At 52.0% G+C, this 27,999-nt stretch overlaps 5 protein-coding genes across 5 annotated transcripts; all 5 read right to left on the reverse strand.

Moving 5' to 3' along the window:
* Positions 1-558: 558 nt before the first annotated feature.
* On the reverse strand, positions 559-3,017 carry ACET3X_008748 (uncharacterized protein). The gene has a single exon (XM_069454955.1). The coding sequence runs from the start codon at positions 2,986-2,988 to the stop codon at positions 1,081-1,083; it is 1,908 nt and encodes a 635-aa protein (XP_069304350.1). The 5' UTR covers positions 2,989-3,017; the 3' UTR covers positions 559-1,080.
* Positions 3,018-5,148: 2,131 nt separating this feature from the next.
* ACET3X_008749 (uncharacterized protein) lies at positions 5,149-7,261 on the reverse strand (the record flags this gene model as incomplete). The annotated part of the gene is made up of 2 exons (XM_069454956.1): positions 5,149-5,158; positions 5,205-7,261. The coding sequence occupies 2 exons, from the start codon at positions 7,259-7,261 to the stop codon at positions 5,149-5,151; spliced, it is 2,067 nt and encodes a 688-aa protein (XP_069304351.1).
* A 319-nt stretch (positions 7,262-7,580) lies between these two features.
* ACET3X_008750 (uncharacterized protein) lies at positions 7,581-9,513 on the reverse strand (the record flags this gene model as incomplete). The annotated part of the gene is made up of 2 exons (XM_069454957.1): positions 7,581-8,163; positions 8,212-9,513. 2 exons carry the CDS (start codon positions 9,511-9,513, stop codon positions 8,032-8,034), a joined length of 1,434 nt encoding a protein of 477 aa, XP_069304352.1. The 3' UTR covers positions 7,581-8,031.
* A 12,552-nt stretch (positions 9,514-22,065) lies between these two features.
* On the reverse strand, positions 22,066-23,376 carry ACET3X_008751 (uncharacterized protein; the record flags this gene model as incomplete). Its single annotated transcript, XM_069454958.1, has 3 exons — positions 22,066-22,079; positions 22,141-22,569; positions 22,620-23,376. 3 exons carry the CDS (start codon positions 23,374-23,376, stop codon positions 22,066-22,068), a joined length of 1,200 nt encoding a protein of 399 aa, XP_069304353.1.
* Positions 23,377-24,897: 1,521 nt separating this feature from the next.
* Positions 24,898-27,724, reverse strand: ACET3X_008752 (uncharacterized protein; the record flags this gene model as incomplete). Its single annotated transcript, XM_069454959.1, has 7 exons — positions 24,898-25,992; positions 26,070-26,207; positions 26,253-26,665; positions 26,712-27,096; positions 27,231-27,380; positions 27,434-27,503; positions 27,585-27,724. The coding sequence occupies 7 exons, from the start codon at positions 27,722-27,724 to the stop codon at positions 24,898-24,900; spliced, it is 2,391 nt and encodes a 796-aa protein (XP_069304354.1).
* Positions 27,725-27,999: the final 275 nt, after the last annotated feature.

A 27,999-nucleotide genomic window follows, 5' to 3' on the forward strand; every position in this document is an offset into this window, starting at 1 on the left:
GATCCAAGTCTGTGTGTTGAAAGCGATGTATGATGGGTGTGGCCGAACCAAATTCTCGAACTCCTCCAGAGGTTAGGATTGTGCCTGTAGACTCCAGGGTTACATATATTGATGGCACCCAACACTGATCATGGGGGTGTGAGACACAAAAACATATGGTCTGTTTTTGGCAATAGCGGCGATAGCAGACTTGTCAACAATTAAGCCAAGCAAGCTGGGTACCCTAGCTTAGCTTAATTAGTAGGTACCTCTACCTTAGCTTAGCTTATTTAGCTTATTTAGCTTATTTAGCTTATTTAGCTTAATAACTAAGGGGTACCTCTTAAAATAGCTAAAATAGGGATAGTACAGGGTATCCTTACGTAGTCTTATTACTACGTAATCCTATTTATCTAAGGGGTACTACTTAGCTATTACGTAGCTATTAATTCTATTAAGCTAATTAAGCTAATTAATTAAGCTACTATAAGCTAGCTTAGCTTAATTAATCTATACCTCTACCCTAGCTTAGCTTAATTAAATAGCTAGCTTAATGCGCCAGCTTAATTGTTGACAAGTCTGGGCGATAGGGCATACATGAATATCGTAATAGAGGTAGAGGCAGAGAAGATGAAAAGACTTGATGTTCAGACGAAACAGACCACTCCTAAGAGTTGATGTAATGCTGAGACTCCGAACGGACCCTTTGTAGTGGCACCCAGCCCGCTGGAGGCCATCAGCCTTTCAAAATGCACTGCAATCTTTAGCGCGGACTTGGTGTCGGCTTCAGCCTTGAGGCAAAATGTTGCGACGTTGTCAAAGTTGTTACAGTCGACAGTGCCTTGAAGACTTGCGTCATTTGGAGACTGCCACACCAGTTATGTAAGATTCATGTCTTAACTAGCTTGGTGTCCCGCTATAGGCTGTGGGCAGTCGAGAAAGTTGCTGCAATCGATGGCCATTAGCCCAAATTGCCTGATCGAGACAGGGACGTGGCATTTATTCGCAGCAAGACCATCTGGTCATCTGTACTGTCGTAAACATGGTCTGCTATAAGATAATGCATATCTAGGTAATTCTGGAGACTTGGTACCCGCATGATCATTTCCGTTGGCTCATTACATGCACCTCTGTAGAATTAGTTGCAGTCTCCTTCTTCTTGAACGCAATCAGATCCGGCCGTCCATTTCCGCTCCAATCCGCTACCGCGAATTCGAATAATCCATGACTCCTAGATAATGGCGTTTCCGCTCGCAGAATGAATTCTTGGAAATAGGACGATCCAGATAGCACATGCACCTCTGTGCATTTTGTAGTCGTCTCGCTCTTCTTGATGGCGACGAGATCAGGCGCACTGTCTCCATTCCAGTCTGCCACAACAAAATCCCATGTCGAATCTGTCTCGTGCAAGGGGGTCGAAGTGTTGAGGTCTAATGTTTTGAAGCGATCATTGCCGTTCAGAATATAAACTTCAGTAGTCTTGCTTGCAGTGTTGGACTTTTTAATGGCGATCAAGTCCGGTTTCTTGCTCGGGCTCCATTTTTCCATGCCAAAAGTCCATGTATCATCAGTTTCCGTGAGGTAAGTGCCGCCTTGGAACAGAATTGTTTGGTACTGATCAGATCCAGAAAATATATAGACTTCAGTACTCTGTGTACTAGTGTAGAACTTCTTGATCATGACGAGATCTAATATACCATCACCAGTCCAGTCTGCGAGGAAGAAATCTAATGGTCCACGCCCGGCTTGTTCAGTCATCGTCCAGTTTTCACGCAGCGGCGTAAAGTTTGGTGTCGCGATGCGGAGGACAAAGTTTTGGTAACTTTTAGCTCCATATAGAAGATTCACTTCAAGGTTTTGGAAGTTGGTACCATTTCTCTTGACAGCACATAGATCTGGTCGATCAACTTCGCTCGCGTTGTTGCCCATAAGAAGGCTGTACTGATCGTCTGTTTCATGCAGCATTGTTGAACTATGCAGGATGAATTCAAAATGGTCAGGCTGAAGCACAACAGCTTTTGGTTCCGGGATGACTGGGCCGACAGCGACTTGAGACTTTGTTATCTTTTTCTTCAGTCGCTGAAACGCTCTTTCCCTGCCTTCACCGTAATATAGTGACATCTGTATGTCGAATATGCCTAGTAGGGAATAGGCCAGATCTTCCTGACGCGTGGTCTTCCGCCCTTCTGCCCACTTCATCCTTTGGTCGACACTGAAATGCGATAGCGGTGCTCCCTGTAGAGCCTTCGTGGGAATACCAGTGATTTCCTCGATCCAATCAACAATATGTTTCTTGCGTTCAATAAAATTGCCTTCCCTGGTATAGAACTTGACGCATTTTGGTGCAATGAGCTCTTGGAGTGTCCATCCCCTCGTAAACCACTTGCTTTCTTCAAATTCCCGCGAGTAATAGTGCTTGTACTCTTGCACGTCATGAAATGAATCCTCCGACACATCTCCCAGATATGCATAGCACGCCGCTGAATCCCTATACCAACGGAACATGCAGCCAATAGCTTCCTGAAGCTCCGCGCTGCTAGATTTATCGATGCAACATGTATCGATCCAGAAATACTTCAGACCATCATCCGCTGCCTCTCGTGCACAAAATTGAAGTTTTCTGTAACCTAAATCTTTCGTTTTATATGTCCCGTTAACCAGGTCTTGGTAGGTAAGTTCATCCTCTTCGCGTCCCCAGGTGTGCGAAAGAATGGCGTAAGGTGGTATCTGCTCATCGACGCGATAGACTAGCCGGAAGCTGTCGTTGCCTAGGTGCTGCAAAAGGCGCATGGCGGGGATGGCAACCGAGGCGGTCGGCACGACGCACCACCAATTCTCTGATGTGCGGTACGTCTCTTGATGAGAGCCTTTTGCGTATAGGAACGACGCACCACCAACATTCGGACAGGAGTGTGTAAAGTCGCTATTGGGCTGCTGGTGGAGGCCTACTGTATCGCGATAATCATCTGGTTGTGCTTTGGGGACATTCGGATAGCATGGAACGAGCATACCAAAAGAGCTGCAGAGGCACACAGGCGCCTATATATCAAGCAATGAGCTCGAAAGAGAGCTGGACGCCATGCTGAGGCTGAAGTCGAGTCGGGCGCTTATCCATGGGCGGTTGCGGGGATGCGGATAGGCGGTCCATTTGGCCCCCAAGCCTGCAGGCGATGTGCTGCAGCGCTGTGAAACCTCGTGCGATCCACGGCTTTGGAACTTGCCTATTTCGGACTCTAGCCTTCGAGTAACAAGCGTCGGCAAGAATGTGAGAATGGCCTTAGCAGGATACGTCGTATCTGAAAAGGATGTATGGAAGTCATTCCGAGTTTGGAAGCAGACACGAAGGGTTGAACCAGCGAAACAAACCCAAAACTATACATATAATCAACCGTTCCCCAAAGCTCAAACCTAATGATTATCGCGACACAGTAGGCCTCCCAGGAGACAGAAAAAGCGACTTTGCTCTCATGGATGACATGTCGCAGCATTGCCAGAACCCACCGTAACCAACATGCTTAGATAAGATCGATCCATACTTCCTAATCAGGAAACTACCAAAAAACCATCGATTCCCTCCATGGCCCTTTTGGCCCTGTGCGCGCCAGCACCCCCCTTCTCGCACCCATCGCCCACGTCCGCCCCGCTCGCCCCAGTCGCCATCGTCGCCCCATTCGCCGCCCCAGGCACCATGATCGCGGTGGCAGCTCTAGCACCCCTCGTCGCCATGGGCGTCCTGCGCGCCCATCGTAGAAGCCTGCTGCAATCAACACCTTTTCTTACATACTTACCGGATTAGGAAGGTGGGCTAAAGATGATCGTAGGGAGAGGTAGGGTAGTAGTAGTGGAGTTGTTGACGGAAGGAAGTAGGATGGCAGGACGAAGACTTGACTCGTGATTCATAGCTTTTCATAAACTACTGAGTTAGGAAAGGGTTTTGATGCAAAGACGTTCAATATTCATATATGCCGTATCCCACAAACGCAGTTTTGCAAACACTATAACACAGTCCATGCATCTCACAGCTCCGCATCCAAATCAACGCCATACACCATAAACTCCCGATTCGCAATTCCCAATCCCCGAGCCTCAATTCTCGTTTCCTAATCCTCTCCTCCCCATTCCTCCCCATCACTCACTCTCCACACCCCCCATCAAAATGACTCTGACTCCTCCTCAACGGACTCCTCTTCTCCGCCACACCTCCCCCTCCTCCTCCACCCTTTCCCCCCTTCCTCCTCCTCTTCTTCCCCGGCGACCCCGGCGACCCGGGTGGAGAAAACATACCCTGCCCTAGTCCTCCTTGCCCTTGTTGCTGTTGTTCCTTCTCTTCCTCCTCCGCCCTCAACAACCCAACCGCACGCTCCACCTCCGCCCAACTCGGACGCGAATCGCGCGTCCCATTGGGCGTCGCGGGGCCAGATTGTGTTTCCAGGACCTGGATTCTGGCGGCTTGGTCTTCGGGTGTGATGTCTATTGGAGTTTCTGGGTCATCCGCTTCGTGGCCGTGGTCATAGATCCCGTTGGTGTGGAGACGAGGAGGAGGAGGAGGAGGAGGAGGAGGAGGACTAGCCTCTGAATCCATATCCGCGTCTCGCCCGTGGCTGTGGTGATGATGATGGAGGTGGCGTGTGGTACGCCGTGTACCAGGAGTCTCAGGACTCGTCGGCGTAGGCGGACTATAGCGGATACTGACTGGACTGCGCAGGCCATCCGTTTCTGTATCCGTACCTCCTGCGCCGCCGCCCTCGCTATCCCGACGGCCATGATGAAGATGATGATCGCTCAAATCCCTACTCGCCTCACTACTCCGCCACATACTCCTAAACGACCTTCTCTGCCCGCCCATGCCCTCGCCCTCTACCGTCCTCCTTGGCGGCGACTGCGGCGGCGACTGAGGCGGCGGGCTCGGCTCAAAAAAACTATTATACTTTGTCCCCAACTGCCTAACAATGCGCATCTCGCTTCCCGCAGCTCCACCCGCAGCACTCGCAGCACCCCCCAACGTCCCACTCCTCACAAACAAAACAAGCCCCAAACACACCAACAACAACGTACTCTGCACCACCGCCATCCTCTTCTGCCACACCACCTCATCCGCCAATAAACTCAGCCTCGCACCAATCTCGCCCATCTCGCTCCTCTGCCTCTCCTTCATACTCTCCAACTCAATCACCGTGCTCTGCCACAACTGATCATACATATTTCGAAACCCTTTCAACTCAAACATAACCGTGCTATTTAAATGGTCCAGAAACTTTTCCGTCTTGGCCAGTTGCCGTTTCTCGACTGCGATAAAGGCGTCGCGCAGGGCGCGCGATTGCTCTTCGATGTATTGCAGAGACAAGGTGCTGTTGGCTTCGAGGTATTGGAGGCGTTTGTGGATGGATTTGAAAAAGGATTCTTGGGTTGAGGGGGTGGGGGCGCTGGGTTGGGTGGTGGAGCTGCGGGGCTGGGGCGTGGTGGTGTTGCTTGATGCTTTGGGTACTGGGGTGCTGGGCGATGGAGCGGTGGGGTTGTCTGTGGGCGCGGTAGCGGTGTCGACTCGAGATGAAGAGTCCGAGGGGCTGATGGCAGAGGGTCCGGATGAGGGCTTTTCAGCATGTGGTGCGCCTTCTGTTGGTCTTTGTGGAACAGGGTCATAAAAATATGGTTCTCCGTAGGCTGTGATGTTGTCGCTTCCGGCTCCATAGGCGTTTGCTAGGGACTGAGGTGATGTAGTCGGTGACTCTGGCTCAGGCTGGCTGTGAAGTTGTTCGTCCACCGGCTCTGCTGTAACCGTAGGTGAAGACGAGCTTCCCGCCGACGACCCCAAACTCGCATCCACAGCGACATCCTCGTTCGCATCGTCCGTACCAACGACCTTTGCCGCTTCAATCGGAATCTCCTCTGGCGACAACGGCCCACTATCCGCCGCCGGCTTCTTGACATCCACACCCTCAGCCTCCAGATCCTCATCATCCTCAATACCCCTCGCCTCCTCCTCTTCCTGTCTAAACTGCTCCATCATCGTCGTCCCATGGACCCGTAACACACTCAGCGGACAATAATACTCGTTCCCATACTGCGTCAGAAACTCGACCCTCAGATACCGTGCCCAGATCTGCGGCTCCGTAATCAAAAACGGCTGCACATCTCTTGAGTTCCGCGCCTCAAATGTACCCAGCGTGCGCCACTTCTCCAGCTTCACCGGATACCGATCCGACACGCTGACTCTGAAGTGGCGAAACATGGACGAAAAAAACTCGTAGTTGGCGAGGACAATCGTGTCGACGAGAATGTCGTCGCAGAGCTCTACGATGAGAAACTTGTTCTTTGCTGAACATATATTCAGCATATAACTATCTTTGTTCTCCACGAGGACTGCCGTCGAGCTCTTGGCTTGCTTGTTCGTCTTGAGGACCGTTGCCGCGCAGTCAAATGACGCAAAGTTGAAACGCTCCTTGCACGTCTTTCCCGCATCTTTGCTGAGCGCCCACGAACTCGGTGCTGCGACTTTGCCGTCTCCGTCGTTTGTGGCTTTGGTAGCGCCTGCGCTCTGTTGCTTTTGCTTGCCGTGCTGAATACTATCCGCTACGTTTCCGTCGTCGCCAGGGGCCCCGAAGCCACTAAAGTCGATTGAGATTTCTCCTTCGTCGCCGAGCGAGTCGAGAGCATTTACATTGACAGGGCGTCTGCGGGCAGGTTGATTCGTGCCGCCAGCCCGTCCCTGTCCCACATTCTCAGGCGACTGTCCCACAGCCGCTAGATTCCTCTTCTTCCACTCCTCAAACGACAGAAAATTCGCATTATCAAACGGCGAGTCCGCTTCCAAATCGAGCTCTGGCTCCGCGGTGCTCGTCGTGCCCGCGTCGGACGTTGTTGATGCAGCGGTAGCCCCGTTCTCTACACTTGTATGGCTCTCAGACCTGTTTCCAGGCGCGGGCGTCGCACTCAGCAAACCCGCTATGCGGCCCTCCTCAGCGCCCGTCGCAGTCGCTGCAACGGCCTCGCCGGGCGCCGACCAGCTCGTCTTCGCGCATTGCTGCGGGAGCGTGTGCGTAATGTAGTTGATGGTGCGGTACGCGCATGTACTCTCGGTACTCGTATATTTCGACGACGGAGACGCGGAAGTGGGCGTGGACTGCTGCGTGGCACCTTCATGTGCAGTAGCAACAGTCGTAGTAGTAGTTGTGGTAGTGCCGTTCGCTGCCTCGGCGGGGCCAGCAGACGCGGAGACGCTGCATAGTAGCAGCAGTAGCAGGAAAAGGGTCCAGTTACGGAGCGGAGTAGCGGGCGTGCGCATTGCTTGGTTGCATTTCTTCGAGGCGCCCAGTGTGGTCGGAAAGGAACATGGGGTGTCGCCAGGGAGGAGAGTGACTGGGGGGGTGGTGGGAAGGCGCGGGCGTGAACAGGTGTTCGTCCGTTTGAGACACGTTTGACTGTTTCACCGCTTGCGCCTAGTGAGATCGTGAGGCGCATCTGTCCTTTTAAGCGATGACGCTGCCAAGAGATAGGGAAGCATGGCTGAGGCTTGACTCGTGGGTTTTATGTATTTGCTTTTTTTAAAGAGCAATAGGAGTCTCTAGTTGATATAACCCATGTGTACGGTTTGAACTCTCACGCATGCAAATGTAAGCAAATCATGTCTTAATAGCGCGGCACGCGGCACGCTCATATACAAAGATGCGTGCTGTTCGTATAGAATATCATAACCGGCTGCCCTACCCACGGCAGCCACGATAAAGTAGTCCGCCAGTACCCATTACCAAGCGAGCGAAGGTCTACACTGCACCCAAGCCATACATAACAATCAAACCCACCCTCGCTCCCAACGTCTTACGCCGTCGTCATCTAGTACTCATGTATATCGTTATGGTGATCCGTTGATGCCGAGAGGAGAAAAACGCCATACCAGAGCCGATGCCCAAAATCTCGCTATGCTGGTTGGCATCGGGGCGTAAAAGGGGGTATGTCCAATAAAAAGAGAAAATCAAAAGTCAAGAAACAAAGGCACACATGCCAGATAGATGGTCGTGGTGGTGGAGACGAAGGCTAGGAATACGAAGGACCGGCCTAGAAGCCTTCGTTGCCTGCGCGGCACACTTTGGCCTCGGATACCCATTCAGAGGCGAGCACCTGGTGCGCGGTCAGGCGACGGGCGGGTATCGGGTCGAGGATTGAGTAGATGACGTTACGACATTGTCGCTGGGAGTTGTTAGCACTATATCTAGAGTAGGGCAGATCCACACTCACTCTTCGCAAGACCTCAATGGGCCGATAACCCTCCTCCTCTTTCCGGTCCTCGAGGTAGCGGTCAAAGAACTCGTCTTCGCCCTTTTGAGCCACGCGCCAGAGGTGGCGACCCGTCCGCATGGCCATGTAGATGATGCCGCACGCCCAGACGTCGACAGCACGCGGATCAAACTCCTTGTCCACGTACTCCTCCGGGGCAATGTAGGGGGCCGAGCCACAGAGACCAGCCGTCATGTGTGCCTCCTTCTCCCAGGCCATGCGGAAGCACTCGCCGTTGCCAAAGTCTGTGATTTTGATGGAGCCGTGCGTGGTGAGGAGCAGGTTCTCGGGCTTGAGATCCCGGTGCGCGACGCCCATTTCGTGCATGTACTCTACGCCGCGCATCAGCTGCTTGAAGAAACAGTCTGCCTCGGCGACCTCGAGCTGGCCAGCTGCGAGGACAAGCGTGTACAAATCGCCTCCAGAGCAGTACTCCATGACCTCGCAGTACGTGCCCTTTTCGTCCTGGAGCAGGTCGAGCGTCGTAATGACATTCGGGTGTTGCATCGACGAGGATATACAGAACTCGGAGGTAAGGCGCTTCTGGTACCGCTTCGCCGACTCGCCGGGTCGTTGCTTGAATTCCTTGACGGCGTAGAGCTGCTCGCGCTTCGAGTCCTTGGGGTCCTGCTTGTGTGCGACGCGGACGATGCCAAAGGCGCCGCGTCCGACCACCTCCTGGCACTTGCCGTACTTTTGGACGAGCGTCTGAGGCAGGGCGTTCACGGCGTTCTTCTGCTCGGCGAGCTTCTCCTTCTCGTTGCGCATGACGTCGACCCAATTTGACATGAGACTCAGCGGCTGCTCCTCGGCGTTGTCGCCCTTCTTCTTGCCGAGCATCAGGCTCTGGAACATGTCGGAGAGCTTCTCCTGGCGCTTGGCGGCCTTGAGAACGTGCTCGTGGTTGCCGTCGTCGGTCAGCCAGAAGCGCTTGTAGGGCGCGGCGGGGCCCTCTTTCCGCGTGACGGAGCCCTGGCGCACAGGCTGGGGGCGGCCGTTGGGCGAGGTGCCGGTGCCGTTGGCGGGCTTGACCTCGCCGTTCTTGTCGAGGTGCGAGGTTTTGATGCCCATCATGCTGCTGAGGCGCGACGTCATGGTGGGCTTCTTGGGCTTGAGCAGCGCTTCGGCGGCGGCTTGCACGCTGCTGGCGCCAGACTGGTGGACGACGGGCTGGGCGAGGGCAGGCACGCTGTCGGGCTGCGAGTGGACTGACGAGGCAGTCGAGGCAGAGGCCGAGGGCGAGGCAGCGGATTTGGCCGCCATGGTTCCCTGCTTCTGGCTGCTCTGCTCACTGGCCGGCGTGGCTAGGAAGTGCGGGTGGGTCTTTTTTTATGGAGTAGGCGCAGGAGGATTTTTATCTTTTTTTGGAGACGCAGGTGTCTCGCGGGCCAGGAGCCCAGGGTGTGTTATTGTACGGCGGTCAAAACGGCGTATCTTCGTCGGCGGCGGGTGGTGGAGATGAGGTTCGGAAGGCGCGCGTGGTGGGCTTTATGCTGCAAGAACACGGTGACGGTGACTGTCGGAGAGGGAAGAGTCGCCGGCGCTGACCAAGGCAGGCCACGGGCAATTTTTGGCTCAGGTGCGTGTGCAACGTGTAAAGAAAAGGTGTAGTTCAGCGCTGACAAACGCCGTCGCAGCGGAAATGCAGCGGGCGCGCCTCTTCAAATTGCTGCGTACCACGGGGTCGTCCGGAGCCACAGCAGCGTCCGTCGTGGCTGTGCAGTCGAGTGCCGAGCAAATTGCGGATCAGCGGCAGATGATGTCGCTGGCTTGGGCTTGGGCGAAGGCAGCGTGGCCGGTATCCGCGATAGTGCAGCGCAACAGCGAGCTGGGCAGGCTTGGGGACTACGACGCTCTCTGCCGTGCTCTCAACGAAGGGCCACGAGTCTAATATTCAGATGTGCGAGGGGTAATCCATGGGTAATTGTGCACTGCCTCGTCCAAGTGTACGTTTTTCTGCAACAGGCCTGGCTTGCGCGATTTTCATAAAACACCATGTACGCCAGTCGTCGCCCAGTTGACCGCTGGAATCTCACTCGGCTGCGGGCCACGACCACCGAAGAAGCCTTGCCTAATCGTGTTAAGAAACGGCACAGGCTTGGCTGTTCCCTGGTTTCCCTCGCGACAGCAATGCGATTCCAGTGTTGAACAGAGGCGTCTCCCATGGCGCAAATAATGGTGAATAATAGCATACCTCATAGTGGAGTGTGACCAGTCCAAAGGTTCCATACCTGAACTTGCTGGCCTTGGACTCCCGCTGACGTATTGCTACCATAAACACCATCCCCAGACACGTACCAGATCCGGAATATGACCTGCCCTTTGTCTGCCCTCTGACTGGCTTCCGTCATCCCCCAAGCACCGTGACGCCACTGTACTTTGCACACCCCATCATTCCATGATGCAGCTTGTCACCACTCCAGCCCTCGACCGTCCCGAGGCCCGCCGAAACATGCGCCGGCAATTACTATCGTCGAGCTCCAAGCTAATCCCACCAAGCGCTGCTGCACCTCGGTCCTGTCCCGCGCAGCTCTATACAAATGCTTTGTAAGCCGTCTCGACGAGTTCTCCAGCCTCGCCACAGTGTGCAACTCGACATCTCTCCGCCATATTTGCGCGAATTTGCAGAACACCAGAGCCTATCCCAATATCCGTCTTACATCCTACAGACGCATGGCATGCTGCTACAAGCCAAGGAGGGGCATCTGCCTCGTGCTCGAAACCTAGTGCCCCGCATTACAGCGCTGCAGCAGCAAGCAGCAGTAGGCGGACATGAAAATAGCGCCCCTCATCGTTTTTGCCCTCCACCTCCCCACCACTCCCGTTCCACTTCACCATGCACACCGCAACTCGCTACACCAGCCCGCATGCAACAAACTGATATCCGACCACTAACAAATACCGCAGCTGCCGCGAACCAAGACATAATAGCGACTGACTGACTGTCGTGCAGCAAGCAAGCCTCTTTTATGCAGCAACGGCTACTTACTGCTTTGCTGCATGTCTCTCGCACTGACCTCTTGTAGTCGTTTTACCGCGGTAGGAACCGTGTACTTGGGTTCTTACACAATACCAGGTTCCTGTTACACCCGGGTAGAGTCGTTCTTATTGGTCGCTGTCTGCGTCTGGTCAACTGCTCCCCGTCCTTCCTTCCATCCTTGCTTCCTGACGCAACAGCGGAGGACCGCGCATCTCGTCCGTCGCCTTACCGCTCTGCCAACCGCCATCCTGGGTCGCGGGGTTAGTAAATGCGCGTGATGGACTCGAACACTATATCTTTTGCCTTTGCGCTTTCCAACTTCCAACTTTCCCTTGGAAGCTTTTCTGCAGAGTCGCAGACGCACATGCGTTTCAGATGGGAATAAAGCGCTCAAAATCGCACTTTCGCAACACCGATCGACGACTTGCTGCGCACGCAGCCAGTTGGCACTTGTCCCGCAGCCCGTTGCATCTGCATGCTGTATAACAGGCGTTGTAACACACGACCATGCAGTTAACAAGAGTCGGATGGATAGGATTCGGCCCGGGTAAGTGGTCGCACGTCCGCTCCCCGTTCGTTCCTGACTACTATGCATCGACATGTGGTGCTCGTGGCTGTTGCTTGAACGGTGATTGGTTCGTTTCTTTTTTTGTTTTGAGATAGGGAGCAATGCATGGACGTACATACCCGCCTGTTCATGTTGGATGTTTTCGGGGCTACTACGCTGACCGCATGTTAGGCGAGTTTGGGGCCCGGGTATATGGGTGAATAAGATGATGAATGGTCGTGGTATAGTTACACGGTTTCTCTGGATCTGCTGACAACTGTTGGTACGCTTCACTGCACGAACTGACGCGCTTCTACAGCATTCTTCATCTTCGCGCGGCTTGAACGAAACATCGTACGGTCTGCCAGGTCGCAAAAATGTCACTCCATCTATTTTCATGGAAAGATTTTTTCTCAAATTTCTCTGGCCGAGCCACATGGATTGACATTTCATGCTGCATTCTTGACTACTTTGATTTGCCTTATTTCAAAACTCTAGTACACTTCAAAAGACAAGCAAAAAGCATCATGTGCTGCACTTCCCTCTCCGGCCTTGCTCCAGTACAGCCACGCTTCAAGCACGACACCTATACATCTGTCTTTCAAGAGTTGCTCGCTTGTAACAGCTTTCGGGCTAGCGTACAGTCTAGCGGGTATACAACTGTTGCTGTTCTGCCTTTACTCACTCCTTTCCATCCTTCTCTCTGCATTATTCAAAATTCAAGATCTGAAAACTGGAGGGGATATTTGTTTTCCCTCTGTCAGAAGTTTTCAAACATTTCATCTTTTCCGAAAATTTCAACAGTCAGCTTCAATGTCCGCGTCAAAACTGACGATCGAAGTGCAATGGATTGTCCTTCCCTCTCGAAGAAGAAAGGTGGTACAAGATTCCAGGATGGCAACTCCAAATTCAACCACACAGATCAGATGGATTGTTCTGCCGCTTCTGAAACCTATTCACAAATACCATTCTACCACTCTGTTACCCTAAACAAGACATGTGGCAAAATACAAATGACTTTTGCAGGCCGAGAAATCTACAATTTTGGTTCTGTTTCCAAAAGGATGCAGAGAGAGGTTATGTTCGCTTGGAAAATTTCGAGTACGGTTTCCATGACCCGCCTTTCACCAGCCGGAACAGATATAAAAGCCTCATCTTGGGCAGAGGACCTCTTCTTGTCAACAACCACTTTCCTGGTTCTTATCAAAAAGTACGAGATAATCTGCCATGTTTGCGTTCTCAAATCTGATCAGACACGGCCCTATGTTTCTGTTCTTGAAAAGGCACACATCGCCCTTTCTGTTCCTTCCTCCTTTCCTTCAAAACACGAAGTAGTGGTAGTGATGGCGCGCGTCTTTGACTCTACGACAACTATGAAGACCGCCGCTCTAGTGGACTATGTCTTTTCACAGTCCTTCCTCTCCTCTCTTTTCTCGAAACTGACAACATCCCCGGGATGTCTGCGTTCTTGCAAAAAAGGCCGAATATCAGCTGATGTTCCTTTTCCCGGAACGGTTGGGGGAGTAATCGATGGAGCATTCTCTCGATTTCAGGATTGGCATAGAGGGTACTACTTTCGTATGCTGGTTCCTTCGGGGACATGGGACGTTATGGATACCAACACGATAGAGCAAGGCACCAAGCTGTCCAGGCACCCTCAACTCTGTTTGGCACACTCCAAAAAGATCAGATGAGATCAAAATTTTCCAAGCCGCGGGAATATTTCCTTTCATCGACACTTGTGAGTGTTCTTACCTAGTTGAGCAATATTCACGCGGCAAACTGCTACTGTCTGGTGTTTTTGAGGTGCGCTGAACAATGTTTTAGGGTGCTCTAAAAAGATTTTCCGTTGAGTAATCACGGCACAATTCTTTGCCCAGGCGGAGTTCGGAAATTGAAGCATGCGCCTGGACTCGTATTATTTCGATATGTGGATAGAGATACCGAGGCGGTGTAGTAAAGCACAAGAGCTTTTGCTAAGTCTTGTTCCAAGAACTGGTCATGGTCCCATGGAATCGGGTGCATAGGTACGGGACGGCAAGCGTTCCGTACGGTGGGCCAAGTGACGCAGGACTAGGCGCCTCTCTAATTCGTACAATAAATGAGAACGTAAAGTCGCTTTTTCGGTCTCCTAAGAGGCCTACTGTGTTGCGATAACCATTGGTTTTAAGCTTTGGGGAACAGTTGATTGTACCTAGGTATGGCTTTGGTTTTGGTTCGCTGGGTCGTATCCCTAGGAGCACTATCAAGCCAAGCAACAAGACGTCATCATATGCGTTGCACACCTCTGATCTTACTCAGGCTCATCTCATCTCTTAATTTCTTCTGGAGTTGTCCGGAATATCCATAAACTCCGGAACAAGTCCACCGCCGCATTACGCTCGGAGCGCACACAGGCTCGACGGGCCGCACTTAGGGCCCATAAGGCGTAAGACCTAAATTCGAAACAGCGGGTCCGAAGCATTGCAAGCACAACAGCAGTGAGCGGGTGAAGAAGCGTCGCGAACAAAGTAACGACTTGGATGGAAAGGTCTGCTTGCGGCTTGAGTCAATGATACAGCACAGACTCAAGTCACTGCGAATTCGACTATAAGAGTGTCAGATACATGGTAATAGATACCATCGACGGCCATTCAGCCAAGGCTCGGCACGTCATCCCCCGTATTACCACCGGTCCACCATGTTTTCTTGACTGACCGACTACGCCTCAGATGTCCATCCGCTACTAGGCCAAGTTCAAGACGACGATCAGGCACTGCTTCTACGAGCAGATGGATCTCTCCTGCTCCGAAAGGACTCACACATTCCCTTAATGTTTGTACATCAACATTCATGCTAAGCATAGCATCGGCACTGAGCATAAACGAAAAGTAACAGGCCCAACTTAAGAAGGTAAATTTCGCAAGCGAGCATCAGCACTCTTGGCGCAGATTAGTATGCACATACGACATCCGTTGTCCGTGTAGAAAAGCTTAGGAGGTAAGCAGAAACCAGGAAAATAGCCCGAGCTTGGAAGCGCAATTAGGACAATACAGACGTCAATCCTGCTGTTTATTAAGCGTAGGCAATATACACCCAATAGGAACAAATGTTCAAGCTCCACATAAGAGGCAACAGGGAAGTAGGAGCGAATAAAAAATGAAGATGTGAGAAAGCACATGCGGCCATGACGGTGTTGGTGCTAATACCGAGACAGGGCAGCACACAGCAAAGAAATTTGTAGATAAAAGGTGCCTACCTGCGTCTTTTACAGACCTCATCAGCTCTACAGCCAGATCAGACTTGATTATCACGCACTCGAGAAACTAAATCTGCCATATCGCCGCACCCTGCCTTCATCTTAACTTTTCAAGTCAATCCTCAACCTTTTCGACTATCTATCTCCACAATGAGACTCGTATCAGCTCTTACCTGCGCGCTTCTGGCAACTGCCGCCCAGGTCCGTAAATCCCTCCTTTCTCTTCTCCATCACCACCATAGATCTAACAGCTCCACCTAGGCAAACTACCGCTGCAGATGCACACCAGCCGGACGAGTCAACGGCATCTCTGACAATTGCTGCGAGAACGGGGTCACGCTGTCTGACGGGACGCTCGTTTCAGGCAATGTTGAGTCTAATGGTTTCTGTGCCTACTACTCTACTGGGTGGTCGAAGGCAGAGTTTTCGAATTCTTATGCCAATTGCTGCAGGGCTTCTGATGGTGAAAATAATGAGTCTAACGGCGCTCAGTGTAATGATTTTTAGAGAGGCAGACTTGTCAACAATCAAGCCAAGCAAGCTGGGTACCCCAGCTTGGCTTGATTAATGGGTACCTCTACTTCAGCTTAGCTTAATTGGCTTGATAGGTTAAAATTAATAAGCTTATTTAAATAGCTTAATTAGCTTGATGGCCAAAGCATATCCTAAAAGAGAAGGAAAAGGAGGAGGAAAAGGGGTTAAGATTACGTGTCTTATCTCCACGTGATCTTACTTTATCTAACCTTCTTAATTCTGTTAAGCTTATTAAGCCAAATAATTAAGCTGCTATAAGCTAGCTTAGCTTAATTGTTTTATACCTCTACTCTAGCTTAGCTTGATTGTTGACAAGTCTGTAGAGAGGGAGATGGAGGTGGAATGTGGAACGGGCTGGGCGACGGGAAAGAGGGGAGGCGGCAGGAGTTGGTGGGTGGAGTTGGCAAGTGGATGGGGTGGAGTGGTGTAACGAGATTCTGAGCATTGGTACGCGTGTGCGACGTATCTGTTTATATCCGAGAGATGATATGAAAGACCCACGTTGTACTTTTCTTCTTCTTCTTCTGCTCAATAAATCTTTGTTTGGGTGATCCAATGCTAGGAACAAATCCTAAAATCCGATATCTTTTGAGCCACCATTCGCATAGCGACTTCAAATCATGATCTTCTTCCTCCATGAGCTCTTCTCGCTGTTTTTTTTTCTGGTCTATATAAGTGGCCAGCATCGACTCTTTCGCTCCCTTTTTTGAACATGTTCCGCTCGTTTTTACAATGACCTTTGACGAATCTATGTCCGCTTTCTACGTATTCGAAAGAACTTATACTTATTATTCGCTATGCCTAAAAACACAGTAGTATTTAATGATGTTGCTAGAGAGACTGAGGTTTCACCGCAATCTGGAAAAAGATCTAGCGTGTACATACAACGCGCTATCTGCAATCCGAACGTTCCTTCACTCCAATACGTTAGCAAAGAACATTAGAATTGAAATGGAAACATCTGCGTGGTTTGCAACTGTTCTTCGACTTTATCTTAGGGCGAGTCATATGAGAAGGATTTAAAAGACCTTCACAAATAATGTGGAAGACGAAAGACCTTCCGTTAGCAGTACAGAAACTATAATATCATGCATAGAAACCTTTTGTGTACGTCGATAACAAGAAATGAAAGATATTCTTCTTGAGATTCATCAGAGCTCTGTTACTAACTCGAAAATTCACAAGCAGGCTACCGATGTGCAGAGAACGATTTGGCGAGCTAGGATGATCTTGTAGACTTCATATGCAATCTAGAGTTCGTAGCAATCCTTCATCTGCGTTTTATGTCCAGAATGTCTCCTGTAACAAATATGATGGACCTCTAGCAACATGTCGAGGAGTCGGACGAAACGCCCCGACGATAAGACCATGACTGTATATGAATCAAGACTAGTACTCTTTGCTCAGTCCTACAGTGTTCTTCCACACGTCTTTAGGCAAACATTCAAAGCTGGAGCTAGATAACGCACAGATGTGTCTCGTTCTTCGAGGAGAATCTCCATCTCGACATTATAGAGAAAATCTTAGAGCGTGAAAGATTGATTACAAGCAAAGTTGGGCTTCCAGTCGATCAATATGTTAGATAAACATACTTCCATTTGCCACTTGTGATGAATCAAACAGTTCTGAGTCCGAGCTCGGCAGCAGGGGCGACATGACCAGTGCACCCCTCGATAACGGATGGGAATAGCTGTGTTGCCTTAAGGCCGCGGAAGCCGGGGGTGTGTTACGCAACGGTCATTGCCTTTGTGCTTCCGGTACTTGATCGCGGGTTTATTGATGGTGTCGGACTAAAGATCAATGTCGGCTTTCGACTCGGGCATAACGCATCATTGCATTCTTGAATTCATGGATTCGTTGAATCCTGCCTGGGTAGGTACCTGGGAGAGAGCAAAGGATCTAAGCGCAATTTCTTGGAACATGACAACATAGAATGCATGATTATTCCGTGTTTAACCGCAAGACAGGGATTTTGTGGACCATGGGCGGTTGTTGTTGCGATGCAGACCTACAGGGCTCCTTGTTCTCCAGCGAACCCCGCATCATCATGCGGCACGGTAACGTTGTGCGCCGTCATGACGTAGCTCGGTCAGCAGGTCAACTTGCCATCTTGCAAGACGTATCGTAATCGCTCGGATGGTAGGGAATCACTACTCAAAAATAACATCTCCGTTGGCCAGTGAGTACAACTCAATTTGCGTAATGCCCGTTCCCGAGGTCTGTCGACGCGCCAGCTATACCACCAAAACCACCAGAATCGACACGAACACCAGACGAATGCCATAAAGAGCACAAGAAGCATCAGTGGAATTAATATGCAGGAACATACTTCGCCGCCTGCCCACTTATGCGCGCATTGCGTGGATATCGTATTCCCAGGAACTCCGGAAACGATACATGTGACTTGGATTAGCCCACCAGAAACTCTGTTCATTGGAAAACGCTTTTTTCGACAGGATTGGAACAACTTAGGACTCTCTTTGGCGGATCTCAGAGTTGGATCCGACGCTGGATACGACTTTTCGCAGCACCTGAAGGACTGTGTAGAGCCCTGCTTGTACGAAGATACAATTGCTGATGCAGTGCAGCTGTATACTCACCAGAGCGATGATGGTACCATACTCATAGAGCCCTTGATATCTCTACAAAAGTTTCAGCATCCAGACGATGTATTTGGTGGTCAGGATCCGAGTAGCTGCTTTATGTATGCTAGTAGGTGGAGAGCTCGCGCAAACATCCCTTGTGTGTTGACTAAACCTTCAGGTAAGAGCTTTTTGTGCTGACACAGAACATGCTGTCATAGGGCTACAGAAGCATTGACTTACAAAAACAGGAGGTGATCTTGACAGTCAATTTCAGTTCCAAAGGCCAATTTCCCTGAATCCGCTGTCTGCTTGCACGGTCACAGATGTATGTGCACGGTTAAAGCGCTGTGAAGAGGAGCGTGATGGGCGCCACAAGATTTGTTCATTGAGCGAGCGCGCGTATATTCCCACCCGCTTGCTCAAGATATCAGGCCATCCAAACCGGCTACAGTTGAGACTTGTTTGTGGAGAGGATATGGAAGAACGTGATATATCAGGATATGTGGCCCTGAGTTATTGCTGGGGTGGAGATCAACCAAGCAAGCTGACAAAAGGGAACTACAATCTCTATAAAATGGAGATTCCTTGGAAAACTCTGCCAAAAGGAATCCAGGATGCTGCTAGAACGGCTGATGCCCTAGGGTTACATTACCTCTGGATCGATTCAATGTGCATCGTTCAGGACAGTAAGGAGGACAAGGATGCTGAAATCATCCAGATGGCAAGGGTCTATGCTCATGCGACGTTGACGGTCATCAACAAAAGAGGCGACAAAGTAACTGACGGCTTCCTACATCCCAGAACACTCCCCTCTGGAACCAGTTCAATCCAAATTCGAACCGACGACAGCCAAACACATCGTGTCACCCTAATTTTCGCAGAGGCCTCGCGTCTAGAGGACAATGTTGCTATCAACACACGAGGATGGGCACTGCAAGAATACCTTCTCTCCCGTCGCCGGCTTACTATTGGCACCTGGTCAACAGAGTTGCGCTGTCGACGTGAAGTTGCAGCCCACAGAGATGGTGGGGTCATCAGCATTCACCCGGGACGCACCGAGGGTATCCCTCCCATGTCCAATGGTGGCGACTGGGCAGTTGATAGATCTTTTGAGTCTGATGAAGCGGAGTCTGTCTACAGCAGTAATTTCATCGACGCAGTAATGTTCTTCTCGGTAAACCCAGAGTATCCATGCCGTCAACTGGTGGAACTTTTCGTCCGTAGACGGTGGTATAGAATCGTTGAGGCTTACAGTTCGCGGTTTGTGACAGAGTGGGAAGACAGAATACTCGCCATCTCTGGAATTGCTGAAAGATTCGCACGTTTCATACCAAAGCGATACATAACAGGTCTTTGGGAAAGCATGATGCCCGACTCCTTATGCTGGCTGAACTGTGGTGTAGTTACAGATAGACCGGTCGAGTACCGAGGTCCATCTTGGTCGTGGGTATCAATCGATGGTGGAGTTGCACACAAATTCAGCTCGCACTACGTATGCGAGGTCCTGTCCATTGAGTACGCGCTCAAATCAGTTGATGTTTCATACGGGGTCGTAAGCAGTACCACATTGCATATCAAAAGCCGTGCCTTTTGCGTCGAGTGGAAATACACTAGGTCGGAAATATCGCCAAAAAAAGACGTGAGCGAATTTAGATGGCGCAGAGATGGTCACTACCACAAGGTTGGAGGAAGCTGTGAAGATCAACGACACAACTGGCAAAGTTCGCTGGAGCAACAATACCTAGATTCTCGAGAACAAAATACAGAATGGAGCGAGGTGGTCGTACTGGCGCACGGGCTACGGGACCGCGATTCTATCGTGCATAGAACCTGTTGCATATTGCTAATGAAGGCAGACCAGGTTGAAATTGGCAACGAATTCCGGGATAGATATCGCAGACTTGGAGTTGTCTTGTTCAAGAGTCATGGGGACCATCTCCTTCCACATATAGATAGCTGGCCGATAAGGTCCTACTATGTTATTTAATGATGACCTTGATGTGAAGGGCCTGGACGTCCTTTGTGAATATAATCAACGTTCACTATCGTCTCATTCTATCCACTCGTCTCAGAAGCCTTATAGCAATCACTAAAAAAAGAACACTAGAGAGCATGTAGTACCCCTCTGCTTTCAAACATAGACTGATAGGAGGATAAGTAGCAAGCTAGATTAAACTTTTATCCCCTTATAAGTATCAAAAGCCTTCTTTCATAAACCCTCAAAACATGTGCTGCTACAAACGTACTCGAGATTTAATCACTCATTCATGTAACCCTGTAGGCTGCATATATTCTTAACTCTAGCATGTTTCGACATCCCATCTCAGAACTGTCGGAAGTTAGGAAACGACCAGCACCACAATGCTTCTCTCCAGACTGCAAAAGATGACTCTACCTGTGCAATGATTAATACGCGAGCAGCCGATATTGCATTCACACGAGCACGATCGACACTCCGATTGCAACATCAGAACAGACGCAGTCACCGATCCATGTACGAAAGGTCTAGCCCACGCGTTGCCAGCACGTTGCGGGCCGCCTCCGCAAATGCGTACATATCCTGTCTACAGGCCAACTTTCTCTTTCCTCAGTTCTAATTACTTTCAGTAAGAAGACTCAAAAACAGGAAGCAGAAAGCTTGACACTGTGTGGTCCACTTTTTGGAAACAACTACATCATGCAAGATGATCTCACTCCGGAAGTCCTGACTCGGCTGATAGCTATCATTTCTTCCTTCCGCTCCTTCTCTTTACAGATATCGATGCTCGGTAAGACATCACTGAAGTTCAACGTCGCCAGTTATGGAAGTATTGCCCCTACCTTTTTGTGGTGATGAATTTCATAAGCTTAAGCTAATACCACATAGCTTTAGCGCATGCAATAGAGAATTCCATGCTTTTGGAGTATCTAGAGTCGTACGGTTGTCCCACGCTCCGTAGTACATACCATTGGTGGAGATAGTTCTCTTTCTCTTACCTTGCCTGCATATCCTTCCTTAAGATCGATACTTACAAACAAAATGATCTTCGCATGAGACGGGTGATGGAAGAGCCAAGATCGGCAATTAATTCGTTTCATGTCGAGCGACCGGTTGTACCTGTTCATAATGATCAACCATATAACTACACGTGTCCAGCCGGTAGACCCACCCTATGCCTAAGCAGCCGTCTGTATATTCCCATAATCAACCATTCTTTCCATCGGTATCCGATGTAATCAAACCAACGTCTCGTATTCGTAACATCCATAACTTCATATCGTCTATACACATCGCATCAACCAGGCCGTCTGCTCTTCTTCAACCTAGCCCTCTCCTTCTTACATCCCGTCCCATGCCGCTCATCACGTCCATCTGCCTCCGTATCTCTCTTCTCGTCCCGAGCTACACTCCCCACACCATCCGCCCCACCATCTGGACTCCGTTCCTCGTACCGCGGTAACCTAGGACTCCCACCATCCCACATACTCTCCTCGATCCAAGTCGACTCCCTACTCAGCGGCTTTCGACTCAACCTCGCCTCCTCGACACCCCTCAAATACCGCTTCCTCAACTCCTCGTCATCAAGGACATGAAACGAAACATCCGTGTCTGACCTCACCAACGGCCTAATCTCATGCTCTCCGACCGTCGAAGCCGGCGACGACGGCCAATATCTCTCCTTGCCCGGTGACGCATACGTCGGGCTCAGCGGCGACAATGGCGTCATCGTCGTCGACATCCCTCCCTTGCCCACATCCCCATCCTTCTCCTCCCCCTCACACGCCTCATCCTCCACACTCTCCACAAACAAATGCCCCTCAATCAGCGTCCCCCTCGTCCCCCTCCCACCATACAACTCCCTCTCCAACCCCTGACTCCGCACCCTCACCAACTCTTTCCCTGACAACCCCGTGCGCCTCCTCGCCGCAACCGCCATCGCAAACGCCGCCCTCAACGGCGTAAGTCTGTACCCGCGTTTCACAAGCCCACAATTGAACTGCGCGTCCTGCCACAAAATATACATACTCAGCGTCCATATCGCCGTGACAAAAATAAACAGCCCAGACATGAGCGTCGCGAAGCCCCACGCGTAGCTCGGGTTCGCGGTATCAGGAAGACATCGCGATTTGTCGCTGAGGAGTGTGTAGTCGTAGCCGACGTCGTTGTAGCAGTATCCGTAGCTGCCGTTTAGAGTCGAGGCGTCGTACGCGATGTTGGCGATGGTGATGGAGAAGGTGGCATTGCAGGCATATGTGTTATCCGGGCGGTAGAAGGGGGCGGAGTCGATGTAGTAGTGGCTGGATGGGTCGGTCCAGGTTTGTGTGTTGTTGGGGTAGGTGAAGGAGCAGGTGTCGTAGTTGGAGAGGTACTGGTTGTAGTAGTAGTATGAGTTTCTGTACCAATCCCAGCGCTCGTCGGCGGTGGCGATGGTGCCGTTTGGGAATTGGCAGTCGCCTAGTTTTCTTGTTAGTATATATCTGTCAGGGTAGGGGAGGGGTGTTTACATTTATGGTCTCGTGCGTCTTCCATGTAATCATACGCACTTCTGAGATTGTAGTCGACACATGCCGGTGCCTTGAACGTTTCGTTCTTCGTACCCGCTACAACCCAGGTCTCGTGCAGCGCAGTCGCAGGGATAATATTATTCTCCCCTTGGAGATCAATCCACGCAATACTCGTAGCGTCGTAACCCGTCATGGCGCCGAGCACAATCGGCACAAGCAGCACGTACCCCGTAGACCAGAACATGTAAAAGAAGAGTGCCTTCGTCCGCGCGCTCTTCGCATTCCAAAGCTCCTTGATCAGCGTCCACAACGAAAGCAGTCCCGGCCCTTCATTCGCGATGCGCTGGAAGATTTCAAAACTCGCTGGATGCCGCTCAATCGCGCGCAGCAGCGCGTCGCAAAACACAGTGTAGCTCGCCCACCACGCCAACGCCTGTGCGCCTTTCCCGACGACCAAGTCCCACAGCACGTCGATGGCCTTGACCTGCGAAAACGAGAACCGGCCAAACGTCGCGTCGAGCGCGAACAGCTTCTCGATGCCAGTCACCGTCGCGTTCTGCGGCTGTCCGTACACGCCATTGCCACAGCTCAGCGTTTTATCCGCAAAGATGGAAGTAAACGGCGTGAGGTAGCCGATCAGCGTCATGGGCACTACGACCCAGACGGCCATGAGACAAAACGCATAGAATTGCTTCTTGCTCCAGCGCATCTGCTTCCATACCGGCGCGTTCTTGATCGTCTTGACGAGCCATTTCATCGCGTTCCAGAGACCCAGACACGCGTCGTGCAACACCCAGGTCCAACGGACTTTCCACCGTGCTTTGGCTCGCCAATCCCATTGCCGCGCGGAGCGGCGTCGTGACACACTGTCGTTTCCCCAGGTGGTGATGCGTTCCCGTTGGTGTGGTTGTGGTGGTAGTGGTGGTTGTGCAGGCAAAGACTCGGTAGACTCGCACGTCGAATCAACACACGTACACGCGACTTTAACAGCATCCGCATCCTTCTCTTTCTTATCATGGACAGCACCAGGATCCGGACAACAATCCCCCGTCGTACCACCGCCGCTGCAGGGCGCACCAACACTCCAAGACACCATCTCGTATTATCAAAGATACCACCCAGCCAAAAGTGAACGAAAAAAGTGGAATTGAGACTAGGAGCACCGCATCAATCGTACGCGGTGTCGAGCGAGCGAAGGAAGGAGCGAGCGGAGCGGCGTCGTGAGGCTTCCCACACACACACACACACACACACACACACTGACACAGGATACGCGAACTCTGCTCTGCGTCTGGGGAGCAGAGAAAGGAACGAGACAGCATGCAAACTGCAAATGCCCTCGTCGCGCCACTCCCGTTTTACGAATCGCGCAGGACGCCTGATGATGCGGGAATACCGCGGACAGACAACACGGACCTAGTGCGCTGCATGCTGGATGCTTGTAGGTACCAGTCGGTACATGGGCGTTCAGGCACGTTTAGCGTTTGGCTGGCAGCTCGCGTCCGTTTGTCCCCAATTCTCTCCTCTCTCCTCTCACCTCTAATCTCCCTACAATCATCATTCACTATCCTCTTCCTAATACACACTCCCACTCCTCGCCAACCCAACGCTGAGCGACACAGGATTACAATTGCAAAAACAGCGGTCCCGGGCATTTCATGTCTGCCTTGCGGTGTGCAAGGTGTATCCCGGCCGCTAGCATGGGAGCCCGTACCTGAGGCTAGCTTAGCGAAGCTTAGCGTGGCGTACACAGCCTCATCCGGGGACAGGGGAGTGATACGACCGGAAGTATGGCTAGCGGACCGGAGTTGTAAGCTCAAGGGACAAGATGTTCAAGGACAAGAAAGATGCCATAGTGCGGCCGTGGATTCGTATGCATCTCGAAGTGATTTGTCTAGTTGTTGATGATAAATGTCATGAATGCTGTTACTGGTTTTTTATCAACCTGTCGATCCTTATTGATCTTAGAGGACGGCGGCGCATCACAGCTACTCACTCACGACTACAATGATGCTGTCGACACGAACAAGACCAACGCCCACTGTTCAAGAGAGACATCAAGAAACATGCATGGAATCAACCATTGACAGCCATGCTCACTCTCTCAACTCACTAAAAGCATATCAGAAACTCCCTCCATTCACCAATATACTACTGCCCAGCATCGAGCACCAGGCCCAACCCACGCATCGCATCCCAACCAATCCAACACCCTTTATGTATTACAAAACGCCCATATCAAACCACGCCCTGAACCTCTCCGTCTAAACAATTCCTCTCAACCCCCCACCGGCGTCCCACTCCTCGACACGCCACTCCCATCCCTCTCCCTCGCCCTGCCCAACACCGGCGTCGCACTCCTACTCCTCTCCCTCTCGCGCTCCCTCTCGCGCTCCCTCTCCTCCGTCTTAACCCTCTCCCTCGCCTCCTCCACCAACCTCTTCGCCTCCCTCACATTCCTCACCGTGCGACTCAGTTTCCCCTCTTTCCCTTCTTGCAACTTCTGCAGCTCCCCTCTCGCTTCAATATCTTCCTTCGTCTTGGTCACAAAGCTCTTCAACGACACTTTAATATTCTGTCGCAGATCCTGGCCCTCGTCGAAAATCGCATCGCTGTCCCGTATACTCTTTACGTTTTCTACGCGCCGCGTAAGATAGAGTGTTGGACGCCGTGCATTCGCGGCTGCGGCGGCGTTGGCAGCGAATTGCTCGCGGCGCTGGGCAATGATGCGTTGGACTTCTTCTTCGTATGCGGTTTCGTAGACATTGATATCGACGTTGGACGGGGATTCCGAGACGATACATCCATCTTCTGGACCCGGTGGGAAGTCCTCGCCGGTGCCGATGTTGAGGAAGAGCGTGTCTTCTAGCGGATTGTGAGCGTGTCCTTTGCCGAGCGGTGTCGTTGGTGTTGATGACGGAGAGGAGAGCGCGATGCCGGTGGGCGTGGAGATGGATTGTATGGGCGCTGGGCGGATCGACATGTTTTCGTGAATGACCTTGCCGGTGGTGCCGTCGAGACCAGGGACTGTGGGTGTAGTCGGGCTGCTGGTGGCAGGTGATCTGGGGGCGGGACGTCGTGCTGCTGCTGCGTCGGCGCGGAGGCCTGGTCTGGCGTAGGCTACGTCGTCCATGTTGTGTGGCAGTTTCTGGCCGCGCTCGTCGATTTGGATGCGGTGGTGGACGCCTTCGGTTGAGAGTGCGCTTTCGACTGGGCGGCGGTCGTGGGTGTCTTGTGATTTTGATTTGCGGAGTGAGGATGGGCGCATGGATAATGGAGGCTGGACGATGCGCGAGGCGGTGCCTAGTATGCTCTCGATGCGGTCGGGTCGCCGTCTGAATAACAGTTGCTTGAAGCGCTTGACTGCCCGTACCTGTGGCATTGTTAGCTTCGACCAGTGTGCCACAGTGATAGCAATCTTCTTGTTCCTAAGGGGTGACATGCACCTACCACTGTGACCAAGTGACCCATGTTGCCTGTAATGGCAGCATTGACCTCCTCATCGGTTGGCGGATCAATAATGACGGCAACATTCTCCGACTTTGCGAGCAGAGGGTCTGTCCCTTGCCGTGTAACCCACGGGTGTTCCTGCTCACGTCAGTCGTGCGCAACCAACCCAAACAACCAACTCACTCTGATCTCCTCCATGGTGATCCTCTTCTTCGGGTCCTTCTCCATGAGCCGCTGGAGAAGGTCCTTGAGCTCGGGATTGCACTCGGTCTCAAACTCCAACGGATCGGTGCGTATCGACTGGTAGAGCTCAATCATGCCGTGCTTCTCAAACGGTATCCGTCCAAACAGGAGGCAGTAGAGCGTGCAGCCCATGGACCATATATCTGCCGCTCTGCCTGACACATGCCCGTGCTTGGCCACGCACAGCTCGGGCGGCATAAACGCTGGCGAGCCCGCCGACTTGGCCGTCTTCATCTCGCCCTCCTTGTCGAACATTTCTGATACGCCGAAATCGACAATCTTCAGCACGTCTTCTTCGGTGATGAGGCAGTTGTCGGGCTTGATGTCGCGGTGGATAATACCCTGGGCGTGGACTGGCAGGAGTTAGCCTTGGGTCACGCAGCGTTGCGTCTCACGTACGGTACTCGAGACCCAGAATCATGTCTCTGAACCAACACCGACACTGCTCTTCGCTGTACGGATCGGCGCGCTCCTCGAGACCGACTTGCATGACAACGCCCTTTTTACACATCTCCATGACCATGTACAGCGAGTCCTCTTCTGGGTCGTCCAGCACCTCGATCAGCGTAACCAGGTTCGGGTGGTTCAGCTTCTTCATAATGGCAATCTCTTCCTTGATGAGCTCAAACGCATTGTTCTCTTCGGTCACGGAGTGGCGATGCAGCGGCGAGTTGAAGCCTATGCCGGCGGGCAGGGCGCGCATACGTTTGGCAGCCGCGGGCCGGCGCAGGAGGTTGGACTGAGCGCGTTTGCGCAGTCGCGACTTTGAGAATTCCTTGACAGCCTGCGCGGTGATGCGTCAGCGAAAGCCATTGCGTACAACGTCGTAAAGGAATGCGCATCGTGTGGTGCGTCTTTCCCGTGGGCGCATGCGCCGTGTGGTGTCTTGTCTCTCCGGTGTTAGGCTGGTGTCCTCACATATTCTTGGCCATATTGGTCTACGGCGAGGTGCACAGCGCCAAAGGAGCCGCGGCCAATCTCCTGCTTGACTAGGTATTGGTTGATGCGGTGCTGCGCGCTGCCGTCATCTTCGCTGTTGCTGTACTCTGAACGCGCATTGAAAGTTTCCTGTCACATGAGCGTCAACGCGTGATCCGCATACTGGAGACAGTCGTGCGCACCTTTACGCGTCGGGTCGAGGAGGCTGCGCGCCGGTGGTGTCGTAGCGGGCTCTGGTATGCGGGTGTTGACCTGGTTGGAGCCGTCAGCTACCAAGACGACCAGCACCTCCGCGGGGTAGCAGCAATGCCTTGGCCCCGGGCACACACGCACATAAACTTGACGGGCGGGGGTCGTCCGGCCTGGCCGACTGCAGGGACGTCGAGCGAGGGGTGCGAGGTGTAGATGCGCAGGTCGGATCCAGAGGGGTGCTTGGGGGGAGCTGTCGGCGTAGGCGTAGGGGAGGGTGACATAACTCCCTCTGAGTGGTAGTAGTAGTCGTTGGGCCGGGCGGGTCAGCCAAGGTAGGTAGTTTGATAAGATTGACACGGGCCCTAGGACGAGGGTTTAGGGAAAGGAAGTAATATGGGGACGTTCGGGACAATGGACTTGAGCGTTCCGAGAGTCCAGCATCCAGCTCAGAGAAAAGGGCCCGGCTAGAGAAGGGGGAGGGGGGGACGACGCAGAGAGGGGGGGCCGTTTCCTGACATTTCTTTCAGCCTCACCCGCCTGCCTGCCTGCATGTCAC

The sequence above is a fragment of the Alternaria dauci genome, chromosome 8 (genome assembly GCF_042100115.1).
Source record: "Alternaria dauci strain A2016 chromosome 8, whole genome shotgun sequence".
Taxonomy (NCBI): domain Eukaryota; kingdom Fungi; phylum Ascomycota; class Dothideomycetes; order Pleosporales; family Pleosporaceae; genus Alternaria; species Alternaria dauci.